Source organism: Stomoxys calcitrans, chromosome 1 (assembly GCF_963082655.1).
Source record: "Stomoxys calcitrans chromosome 1, idStoCalc2.1, whole genome shotgun sequence".
Classification (NCBI taxonomy): Eukaryota; Metazoa; Arthropoda; class Insecta; order Diptera; family Muscidae; genus Stomoxys; species Stomoxys calcitrans.
Window position 1 is genome coordinate 270,636,344 of NC_081552.1, and position 11,773 is coordinate 270,648,116.

General features: G+C 39.7%; 1 protein-coding gene across 2 annotated transcripts in view; it reads right to left on the minus strand.

The window, feature by feature from the left end:
- The window catches only part of LOC106095833 (cyclin-dependent kinase 14), a 423,150-nt gene extending 412,484 nt beyond the window's left edge, over positions 1-10,666 (minus strand). The window contains exon 1 of one of the 2 annotated variants that reach the window (XM_013263227.2): positions 9,962-10,666. In XM_013263227.2, coding sequence (XP_013118681.1) covers positions 9,962-10,067 — 106 coding nt within the window. In that variant the 5' untranslated portion in view covers positions 10,068-10,666. The remainder of the gene's footprint in view (positions 1-9,961) is intronic. The other variant, XM_013263226.2, reaches the window with a different exon arrangement.
- Between the last annotated feature and the right edge of the window lie 1,107 nt (positions 10,667-11,773).

Here is an 11,773-nt window from a genome sequence, read left to right on the forward strand (position 1 = left end):
TTGGATATAGCTGCCATATAGACCGATATCTCGATTTCTTGTCTAGGCCCCATAAAAGGCGCATTTATAATCCGATTTCACTGAAATTTGACACAGTGCATAATGTTAGACTTTTCGACATCCGTGTCGTGCATGGTTCAGATTGGTTTATTTTTAGATATACTACTTAAAAGACCAATATTTGGTTATACACAATTGAACAATGACTTGTACTTATAAGTATTTGGTCCAAATCGGAACACATTTCGATATAGCTGCTATGGGGCATAAGGTATGCATTTTTCACCGGATTTTGACGAAAAGTGGTTTACATATATACCCAAGGTGTTGGGTATCCAATGTTCGGCCCGGCCGAACTTAACGCCTTTCTACTTGTTTTTATTATTAAATATTTGCTGTTAACTTTGTAACAGAGCCCTGTTAACGTGTTAAAATTACGCTGAAAAATGAATTGGCTTGTGTCTCTACTATTTATATTGGGTTGCCGGGTAATTGGGTAATTACGGATTTTTTAAAAGAAAGTAAATGCATTTTTAATAAAATTAAGAATGAACTTCAATCAAATATACTTTTTTACACTTTTTTTCTAAAGCAAGCCAAAAGTAACAGCTGATAACTGACAGAAGAAAGAATGCAATTACAGAGTCACAAGCTGTGAAAAAATTTGTCAACGACGACTAGATGAAAAATCCGCAATTACTTTTTGGGCAAACCAATAGTTAACTTTATCTTCACGGACATAGTTCCCGATGTCTGGAAAGGGGCAGAGTGATCCCGCTACTGAAGACTGGAAAGGACCCGAGTTTGAGGGAGTCGTACATGGACAGACAGACGGACAGGCGGAAAGTTGTACAGACGGACATAGCTTAATCGATTCAAGAAGTGATTCTAAGCCGATCGATATACTTATCAATGTCTATAGCTATAGCGTTAAATGCACAAAGTTATAATACCCTGTACCACAGTGGTGGTGTAGGCGTGCCGCAGTACGACACCTCTTTGGAGAGAAGTTTAACAAGGCATAGCATTAGGAGGGGAAAACCATCGCTGAAATATTTTTCTGACGGTCTTGCCAGAATTCGAACCGAAGCGTTCAGCGTCATAGGCGGACATGCTAACCTCTGCGCTACGATAGTCTCCAACTACACAATAACGATTCAAAAATAGTATCTTTCATAAAAAAATTCATTTATAAAACAGGGTGTAAAATGTACCACCACGTCGTTAAAGGTTAAATGGAGTTATCGCTTAAGGTTTTTTTGGGACTCGAAGACGCCTGAACTTCGCCAAAACCATGTTATAAAGCTAATCCAGGAACCACCTTAATTTTTGAGAAATCTTTATATGATAATTTCCAATAATTTTGTATATTTGCGTTAATGCTAAACTTGGCACCAGTGAGCATGGGCCAAGAAACTCATTAACTTGGTTAACTATTCAACTACTTTATCGCTTCTTTAATGCGATTTTTTTAACACAATTTTTTTTTTTTTTTTGTTAAAGTCAATTTTTGTAACAACTAATTTTTACGAACAAAATCCACATGCTATAATTATCAGATTTAAAATCTTGTTGTAGGTGAAACGAAGAGCAAATAAGCAAACAAACTTGGGATTTTTAGAATATAAAATCAATAAATCTCCCCTACAATTGTTTACCCAAGTAGCGTGAGCGCTTCTTGGCAAAAAAGTGATTTGAAAATTTTCCGATCAGTGTCTATCAAAGTTTTGTTATCACTATGCAGATATATAATTGGCAAACTTTGCACATAGCCAGAAGAATTATTCATAGAATTATTCAACTAAGATATACAATTTGTTGTTATCTCTGTTTTTGCACCCAATTAGAGTATAGCAATAACACCAGCATAAGGCATAGACATTAGCCAGGGTCGGCGAAGTTACATTTTCAGACAAATGGGAGCACAAATATTTAAACTTTTTTTATATCATGGACTCGTCGTCCTTATGATTCCCAACCGTAGCTGCAACCGTGTGATCACAACGCCTTATATAGAACTCAATAGACCGGTGTAGGACACAGCGATCCTATGATCTCGATGCAGCAGCGTCAAATGAAATTCTCCCCATCAAGAGCTCTCCACCACACGATTGCATTGAATGTTAGCGCTGATCCGATTATGGCTATACATATCCTGTATGCTCACTTTCTACCAAACGTTCTCCAACATTTAATTTTATTTCATTTTATTCAGATGTCACTTGAAGCTTCTAAATATATATTTCATTGAACTGAAATTATCAATGCAGGCAAACTTCTACAGAAAAAAAGGGATTGCCGTCAAGTTGGTGTTGCCAAAAAAAGGGAAAAATCTTTTTCGATAGGAATTATCTGAAATCGAGAAATCGTTTAAGACGTCAAAAATCAATGTTTATTAGGAACGAACATCCCACAAATCGTTCAACACAAGGAAGTACACATTTCCTTATGACTTCTTTCCTTCATAGTTTCAATCGCGGACTAGGCTAAAATATTTTGCGTCCTCATTTGTGGATGGGCGGCTTATGGCCGTTACTTTTTATCTATGAGAAAACTCTACCAGTTTTGGCATTCGGGCTAGTGGCCAACATTGTTACCATTCTACGACTAAAAACGGAATTTCCGATCGTTTTTATACCCTCCACCATAGGATGGGGATATACTAATTTCGTCATTCTGTATGTAACTGCTGGAAATATTCGTCTGAGACCCCATAAAGTGTATATATTCCTGATCGTCATTTTAAGTCGATCTAGCCATGTCCGTCCGTCTGTCCGTCGAAAGCACACTAACTTTCGAAGGAGTAAAGATAGCCGCTTGAAATTTTACACAAATACTTCTTATTGGTGTAGGTCGGTTGGGATTGTAAATGGGCCATATCGGTCCATGTTTTGATATAGCTGCGATATAAACCGATATTGGGTCTTGACTTCTTGAGCCTCTAGAGGGCGCAATTCTTATCTGATTCGAATGAAATTTTGCACGACGCGTTTCGCTATGATTTTCAACAACTGTGCCAAGTATGGTTCAAATCGATCCATAACCTGATATAGCTGTCATATAAACCGGTCTGGGGTCTTGACTTCTTGAGTTTCTAGAGGGCGCAATTCTTATTCGATTTGGCTGAAATTTTGCATGAATTATATTATTATGACATTCAACAACTGTGCCGAATAAGGTTTAAATCTGTTTATAACCTGCTATAGCTGCCAAAATAAACCGATCTGGGATCTTGATTTCTTGAGCCTTTGGAGGTCGCAATTATCATCCGATTTGCCTGAAATTTTGTACGACGGATCCTCTCATGACCGTCAACATACGTGTTTATTATGGTCTGAATCGGTCTATAATGTAATATAGCTCGTATATAAATCCATCTGTCTATTTTACTTCTTGAGCCCCCAAAGGGCGCAATTCTTATTCGAATTGGCTGACATTTTACACAGGTCTCCAACATATAATTGAATTGTGATTCGTACCGGACCATATCGTTATATCGCTCTAATGGCAGAGCAAATCTTTTCTTATATCATTTTTTGCCTAAGAGATGCTGGGAAAAGAACTCGACAAATGCGATCCATGATGCAGGGTATATTAGATTCGGCCCGGCCGCCGAATCTAAGCACGCTTTTACTTGTTATTTTTAAATATTTGCTGTTAAGTTTATAACAGAGCTCTGTTAACGTGTTAACATTACGCTGAAAATTTAATTGGTTTGTGTCTCTACTAGTTGAAGTTAACTTAATCTTCACGGACATGACTTCCGCGTGGGTAGGTGCGAAAACTTCGACCCGGCCTCATAAAATACTTCTTATCGAATTAATTCTAAGAATGTTTGAAACAGTTAAACAGATCACGTGAATGGATTAGTAAAAAGCACAAAATGAAAAAATAGTGTCTACGAAATTGCAAAGAAGACGTTAAGCATGTACAGAAAACTTTTTAGAAATGAAAAAGAAATTTAAATTTAAGCTCTATGATAAGAGCCCCCCCTTTATAGCCGAGTCCGATCGGCGAGCCGCAGTGCAATACTTTTTTTGGGGAGATATTTTCACATGGCATAGCAACTTACAAATGCCGCATGTTCTCGCCGGATTTCGAACCTTGGCGTTCAATTTTACATTCATGTTACACAAGGATTAATGTTTTTAAGTGCTTCTTTTAAGTCATTCGCTTAAAAATGGCGTTTATTTATTTGACATGTTTTTGGCTTATACATTTTTTTTTTTTTTGAAAAGTCGAATAGAGTACCAACCCACAGAGGGACATGGTAACCTTTGAGCTACAATGATCTCCGAAAGAATTGAGTTATAGCTATAATAGAATGTTTTGCCGATATTTAAGTAGTAGTAGTAGAAGTAGCAGTGTGTGGTACACTGAGGCGGCAGTCCTTGCCGATGAAGGAATTCATCGGGTCAATCCGGTACATACAACCGGCTGCCATGGGATTGCCCGATATTTAAAAAACAAATACGGCAAAAGTTGAAATCGTGATTTGCTACATTTCATAAACATTCGGCGATCTGACATACATAGGTTGAAATTGTTGACTTTAGAAACGAGCTCTACATGCAGTCATCTCGCCTCTCTGGCGTTCAATACAGAACAATTGCCTTGCTGGGTGCAAATAAAGTTATTATTAACGCAATAGTTTTTAATTAGATAATAAAGCAAACACAAATACCACCGGCTGCTGCTGTTGTCATCGCGACAGACAACTGTGTCTGCAACCGCAGAGCGATATGGGAGAGCTTCGTTTCATTATGGACCTATGCCTTTATTTTTCTTAATATTTTATTTGTAAAGTTAAATTGTAGTTGTAGAAGCTCGACTTACTAACAAAAATAAGAGTACGAAGTACTAGGTGCTGCTACAAAGTAATTACCAAGCAACTTAAATGAAAATATAATTACAAATGTATTGCTTTATTATGTCATTGGGGCGTACGTTATATATTTCAACAAGTAAAAGCGTTCAGCCGGACCGAATCTTATATACCCTCCACCATGGATCGCTTTTTTCGAGTTCTTTTCCCGGTATCTCTTTACAACCAAGCAGAGGATAATGGATGAGAATTGCTATGGTAGTGGAGATACATTATCACCGTAGCGCAGAGGTTAGCATGTCCGCCCATGACGCTGAACGCCTGTGTTCGAATCCTGGCGAAACCATTAGAGAAACTTTTCAACGGTGGTTTTGCCCTCCTAATGCTGGCAACATTTGTGAGGTACTATGCCATGTAAAACTTCTCTCCAAAGAGGTGTCGCACTGCGGCACGCCGTTCGGACTCGTCTATAAAAAGCAGGCCCCTTATCATTGAGCTTAAAACTTGAATCGGACTGCACTCTTTGATAGTTGAGAAATTTGCCCCTGGTCCTGAGTGGAATGTTCATGGGCAAAATATGCATTCTCATATCAAAACATGGACCGATATGGTCCACTTAAAATCCCAACGACCTATTCTTATAGAAAGTATTTGTGCAAAATTTCAAGCGCCTGGCTAGATTGATTTAAAGTGTCACGACGTCCAATAATAAACACACTTTATAAGTCTTTGACCAATATTTGAATGTGTTGGATGTCTCCTATGGTGGAGAGTAAAAGAAAACCAATTACCTGAGCATGGTTAGGATAAACTTCATCTCTCTAGGCATTTGCCTATGTGTACTTTCCTGATTAGGAGTAGATTAGAATATGGATCAAGAATGGGAGGTATTCCTTATGGGCAACAAATGTACGGGACTGACTCTTAAGTCGATGGTGGTACAGAAACAGCTCTTAATATTTGCCTTGAAACTTTCGCCAATTCAGATCTGATCTTAGAGACCTGCTGAATTCTTTGCTGGTTCTCTTGTTGCTAATCCTAACTAAAGAATGGCCCAACTTTAGTCTTAAAAGACTAAAAATTCAGAAAGAAAAAGATGGGGCAAATTGTCATGCAAATGCTTGCCACGGCTTCGGCAACCGTCGTTATGGTCCATAACTCTGAGAGTTAACTGAATTCAAAGTCGCTTATCATTATGTTGTGGTTGTAGTAGCAGTGTGTGGTACACTGAGGCGGCAGCCCTTGCCGATGAATTTCTTCATCGAGCCAATCCGGTACATACAACCGGCTGCCATGGGATTGATCATTATGTTGATATTGTTGTTGCTGTTATAGCAGTGCGTTGTACAATGGGGTGGCAGTCCTTGCCAATGAAGGACTCCAACGGGCCAATCTGGTACATACAACCGGCTACCATGGGTTTGATCATTATGTTGATATTGTTGTAGCAATGTGTTGTACACTGAAGTGGCAGTCCTTGCCAACGAAGGACTCCATCGGGTCAATCCGGTACGTACACCCGGCTTATTATCATCAATAACGATCCGGCAGATGCAGCCGCCTCGATTCCAAGCAAGGATTGATGCCAACGAGCAGCATATATGTCCCAATTGTAACCAGGGACCACACGTCACCTCTTTAACTGCCCAGCCAGACACACTCGACTTAGACCCAGATCCCTCTGGACGCACCCCAACTTAGTCGTAGATTGTCTGGATCTGAATACTCAACAGAAGCAAGCAGACAAACGATAGACCACAGCACACTGCTACAACAACATCTTTTGGCACTTGTTTTGTTTGGGCTTGTAGACGTAAATTTTCTTTTAAATAATCCCCAAAAAGGAAGTTTTGAGAGTGTCAAATCGCTTGATTGTGCTTTTCCAGTTAACACTGCTAAGACCTGAGGTAACACCGATATTGACCGTTACGCGCAATGAGCTATTTGTTGCCTGGATGTATGGAACGTTGCACAATTCTTTTGGAACCACATATTATCCATATCCAAGTCGTCAGTTTGTGATCACAAGAAATCCATTTTCACCTCGCGATTGTGTACTACACCCATGTTGAACATTGTCTTACCACATCCCACCGCCCGGGTGTCCAAGTGCTGCGGATGATCATTTTCCGATTGTAAAAAAAACCAAAGCAAGCATAAAACCTAGCTGAACATCCGTGATGTTGGGTATTTAAACAAAAATAAACTTAACGCGTTTATTTGATACCCACCACCATAGGATGGGGGTATACTAAGCTAGTCATTCCGTTTGTAGCACCTCGAAATAATGATCTGCGACCCAGTAAACTATATATATTCAGGATCGTCTCGACATTCTGATTCGAACTAGCCATGTCCGTCCGTCCGTCGAGACGTAGCGGTCGAACACGTAAAGCTAGCCGCTTAAAACTTAGCACAGATATTTTATTTTGATGTAGGTTTTTGGTGATTGCAAATGGGCCATGTCGGTTCAAATTTGGATATAGGTCCCATATTAACCGATCTTTCCATTTGACTTCTTGAGCCCCTGGAAGCCGCAATTTTTATCCCATTTGGTTGAAATTTTGTATATGGCATTCCGTTATGATTTTAAACAATTGTGGCTAGTACGGTACAAATCGGTCTATAACCAGATATAGCTCCCATGTAAACCGATTTCCCGATTAGACTTCTTAAGCTTTGGAAGCCGCAATTTTCATCCGATTTAGCTGAAATATTGTATATGGAGTTCCGTTATGACTTACAACATTTGTGCCTAGTACGGTTCAAATCGGCCTATAACCTGACATAGCGCCCTGAAATTTTTCATGTAGTGTTGTGTTTTGACCTCCAACAACTGTGTCGGGTACGGCTGATATAGCTCCCATATAAACCGATCTCACGATTTGATTTCTTCAGCCCCTTTTTTTCACGTAAACAACACGCGTTGGCAATTAGGAAAGTTAAGGGTTGAAGGGGGGGAGAGAGGGAGTAGTGTTTACTGATATTAGTCTTAAATTTCTGAACGTCAATGTCGGTGGAAAAGACATTAGCCGGAAGTCGATTCCAAATACGTATGGTTCGGGCGAAAAATGAATTTTTCTCGGTAATGCATGGTTCACTCGACTGGTCAATCAATTACAAACTAGAGTAAGTTCCTGACAAGTCTTGTATTCCTGGTGAACATCCTAACGTCAGGAATAAGAAGACGAATATCCCTGGAACACACGCCATGAAAATAACGATAGAGCAATACAACGCTACCCACATTCCGATGATGTTCAAGAGAAGCAATAGAGTTGGATACTCTACTGTCCCCAATCAACACCATCGCTCTCCGTTGAACCCGGTCAATTAGCTCCAAGAATGATTTGGGAGCTCCTGGCCATATATGAGAGTTATATTCCATCCTCGGCCTGATGCAGGTAGCATAGATATTGAGAAGATCAGAAGAGGTGAAATATTTTTTGCACCGCTTAAGAAAGCCCAAACACTTGAATGTTTCTTTCGACACTTCGAATACACGTTTTGACCAACGGACATAACATTGTATCTTCATGCCCAGAACATCAAGAGCATCTGACTGCTCAATATCCATACCGTCTATAGACATCGACGATTGTCGATGGGTCAATGAATCGCTTGTGAGACAAGAAACAGCACTGCACTCTTCTGTGCGTTAAAGTCTACTCTGTTCATTCTACCCCTCTCGGAAATGGCCAACAAATCCTGAGAGAGCGTCTCATCCATGATGCGCCTCCTATCCACAATTTCTTGAGGACCAGGCCTATGGTCGAATGAATATGAATGACATAGGCTACTGTCATCGGCAAATGAGTAGACTGGATTCGAAGTCCGACCCAATACATCGTCAATGAAAATAAGAAAAAGGGAAGGGAAAAGGACAGGGCCTTGTGGCACACTTGCGGTCAATGTATACTCATCTGATGAGAACCCGTCTACAACAACTCGTATAGTGCGATCTCTGAGAAAGATCGAGATAAATCGAACAAAGTTATTACCGACTCCAAAAGCGACAAGCTTTGATAAAAGTGCACCGTGGTAGACCCTATCAAATGCCTTGGAGATAGCCAGAGCCACGACCTTACTCTCACCAAACTGGTGGATAGAGCGACTCCATCGTTCCGACAAAAATGCCATTAGCTCTCCCATAGAGCGATTTCTGCGGAACTCCTGCTGTCTGTCGCTAAGAAGACCATTGGACACTAAGTATCTGACAAGATGATGGTTAACCATAGTCTCCATAGCCTTGGAAAGCGCGGATCATATCGCAATTGGTCGGTAATTCGCAAATCGGTCTATAACCTTATATAGCTCCCATAAAAACCGGTCTCTCGTTTATCCTTAGTCGGCTCCTGGAAGCTTCACGCTTTTACTTGTTTGTTCGCCTTTCAACTCATCTTAAAACGAGCAGGTCAACAGGGTAAGTTCCTGCATACAATTTCAACTGGAGGATAACTTCTTGGCCGACATCACACATAAAATTGCAGTGTGCTAAATGCATTCAGTACAAATTTTTACACCATTTTTTACACATCTGAAATATCCGCACCATTTTCGAAAAAGCTGTTGATTTGTGATGCGTACAAATTATTGTGGGTATTTCGAATATTTTTTCAATAGTCGAGATGCTGTTCAGTTGTTGGAGAAGGTAGTTCTTTTTTAAACACCTGGCACACAGTCACCTCTCCACGAAAAGAGAACGAAGTGGAAGCAATGGACATTTTTTTTACGTTAAATGCCAAAAAAAAAAAACAAACAAAGTGGCTTTTTAGTTAGGCACACGCAGGAGTGTCAGACCCTTGGTAGGCACCTCATCATTCTTGTGGTTATGCAATTCACTTTCAATGGAAGCTGTACTGGAATTCTACTTCTAAGTTCTTAAACAACATAGCCTCGAAAGAACCTGCTGGAAGGGGGGGGGGGGAACATTTGGAGAGATACAACCCTCACTCCCCAGCAGTTGTCTTCAAGATGCAGCCACGTTATGGTGACTTCGCAGCAATGTCCAGTCGGTGGTTTGTTCCGTAAAGCGCAAATCGCGAAGCGAAACAAAGCACAGAGAACGGTTAAATTCCACACAAAGAGTGAAAAAAAAACCATAATCCATTCGACTGACTTGATTCTGGCACTTACCATCTTTAGAATTTGTTGTTTGTGCCGCTGCTGCTGCCGAAGCCATTGTCGTTGTTTGGCTCGTTGTGCCACCGGCTGATATACTCCGCTCCATTTGACAGTGCATTAGTCACGAATGTGATTCTTTGATATTTTCTTGATTAATTGTATGCGGAGGCTTTGCTCGCTCTTTTTTCTTTATTTTTTGTTAACAAGCTAGGCTGTTGCAGGAACTGTAACGCGCACACACACACATACAAACACACACGCACGCACGCACTTATCTTCGCCTTTAAAACAAAAACAGCAGAAACGACAAATAAAATTGCAATAAAATAATAGAAAAAAAAATAAAGTTCAGCATTAAACAAACACGATAACCGCACAGGAAAGAAATTCGGTCACGACGAACATGGAGTCGTAACGTTTTGGAATTTGTGCCCCTTAGACGACCGAGAGAAAATCTATGGCATTGCAATTCGCTTTTGGTGTCTTATTAATATAACTATTGATAGATAATGGCCTCGAGGAATGCAGGAATGGGCAACGGATGTTGGCCACTAACGAACACGACGCACAGGAAAGCAATACACAAGACAGAATAATGTTGTTGTTATAAATTGTTATTATTAATATTATTAGATTGTATAGTATTATTATTATTATTATTATTATAATGAAGACTCGGAGAGCGGCCCACGTTATCTGAACAACACTTGGTTATCTCTTTCACTCACACTTCCAATAAGAAACACACAGAGAAATGACATCTGCTGCCACTGCTGCTGTCAAGTGTTTTGTCTCGTTGAAAATAGCCACAATGAATAATTCAATGAATTTATTTTTAAAATTTATTGTGGACAATATGGAGCACGACCCTCACACAGCACTTCACTTTTAATTCGCGATAGCTGGCTTTTAATTTCATTAAATTCACTTTAATCTGGCATATTATTACAGCAGCAACTTTGCAGCTTTCTGATACGAAACACCATTGAACGTTTCACACAGACTCATTTGACAGCAAAATATATGACAATTCGGCTGTGTTCATTACCATTGCAACCCTACATCGTGCAAGTTTTTAGTACCAAGTTTAGTACCACAACAACAGCTGAACAACTCAGTATGTATCGTTCATACGTTGAGAAAAATCGTATTGATAGGGTTGACGCAGGGCATGTAAAAGGTAATGTATATTATATCTCGGGCAATTTAGTTTCATTAGGGGTGTTTTATTTATCCATTAAGCGGATTTTCTCGCTTAGTTTGTATGGAGAGAAATGCTATCCTCGTTTAGACAAGCGGCTAATCTTATCGCCGTCTATTAGAACATATCGTGTCATCATTCAATTTGAATGACAAAATTAAAAAGGGCAAATTATTTATTCACTGGTAAAACGTTCTGAAGGGGCAAAACTGCCCCGGTACACTACCTGGTAATTATGTCATGTTCCTTACTAGAAGCAGAGCAAGATATATTAATTTACAGGTAGTGGCAGTTGCACAACAACAAAATATTTGGTGCACTATCTATCGAAATCTGTGGTTAGTGCAACATCATTGTATATGTAACTAGTTCACGTCATTTTCGTTATTTGAGTGTGTTATGGTTCTTAACTATAATACACACAACCAAAACTCGTCGACAGATAGTGCACTCCGCGAGAAAAAATTGTACTCAGCTGTTTACGATACATTACCTGATAGTTATGTCATGAAGCAGAGTAATACCTTTTCGCCTAATTTAAACCAAAATTTTTTTATATGTAGTTTGACAGCATCCCGCTTATAAAGCTGAACAGAATACTCAGATTAAGCGTTGGTATTCTG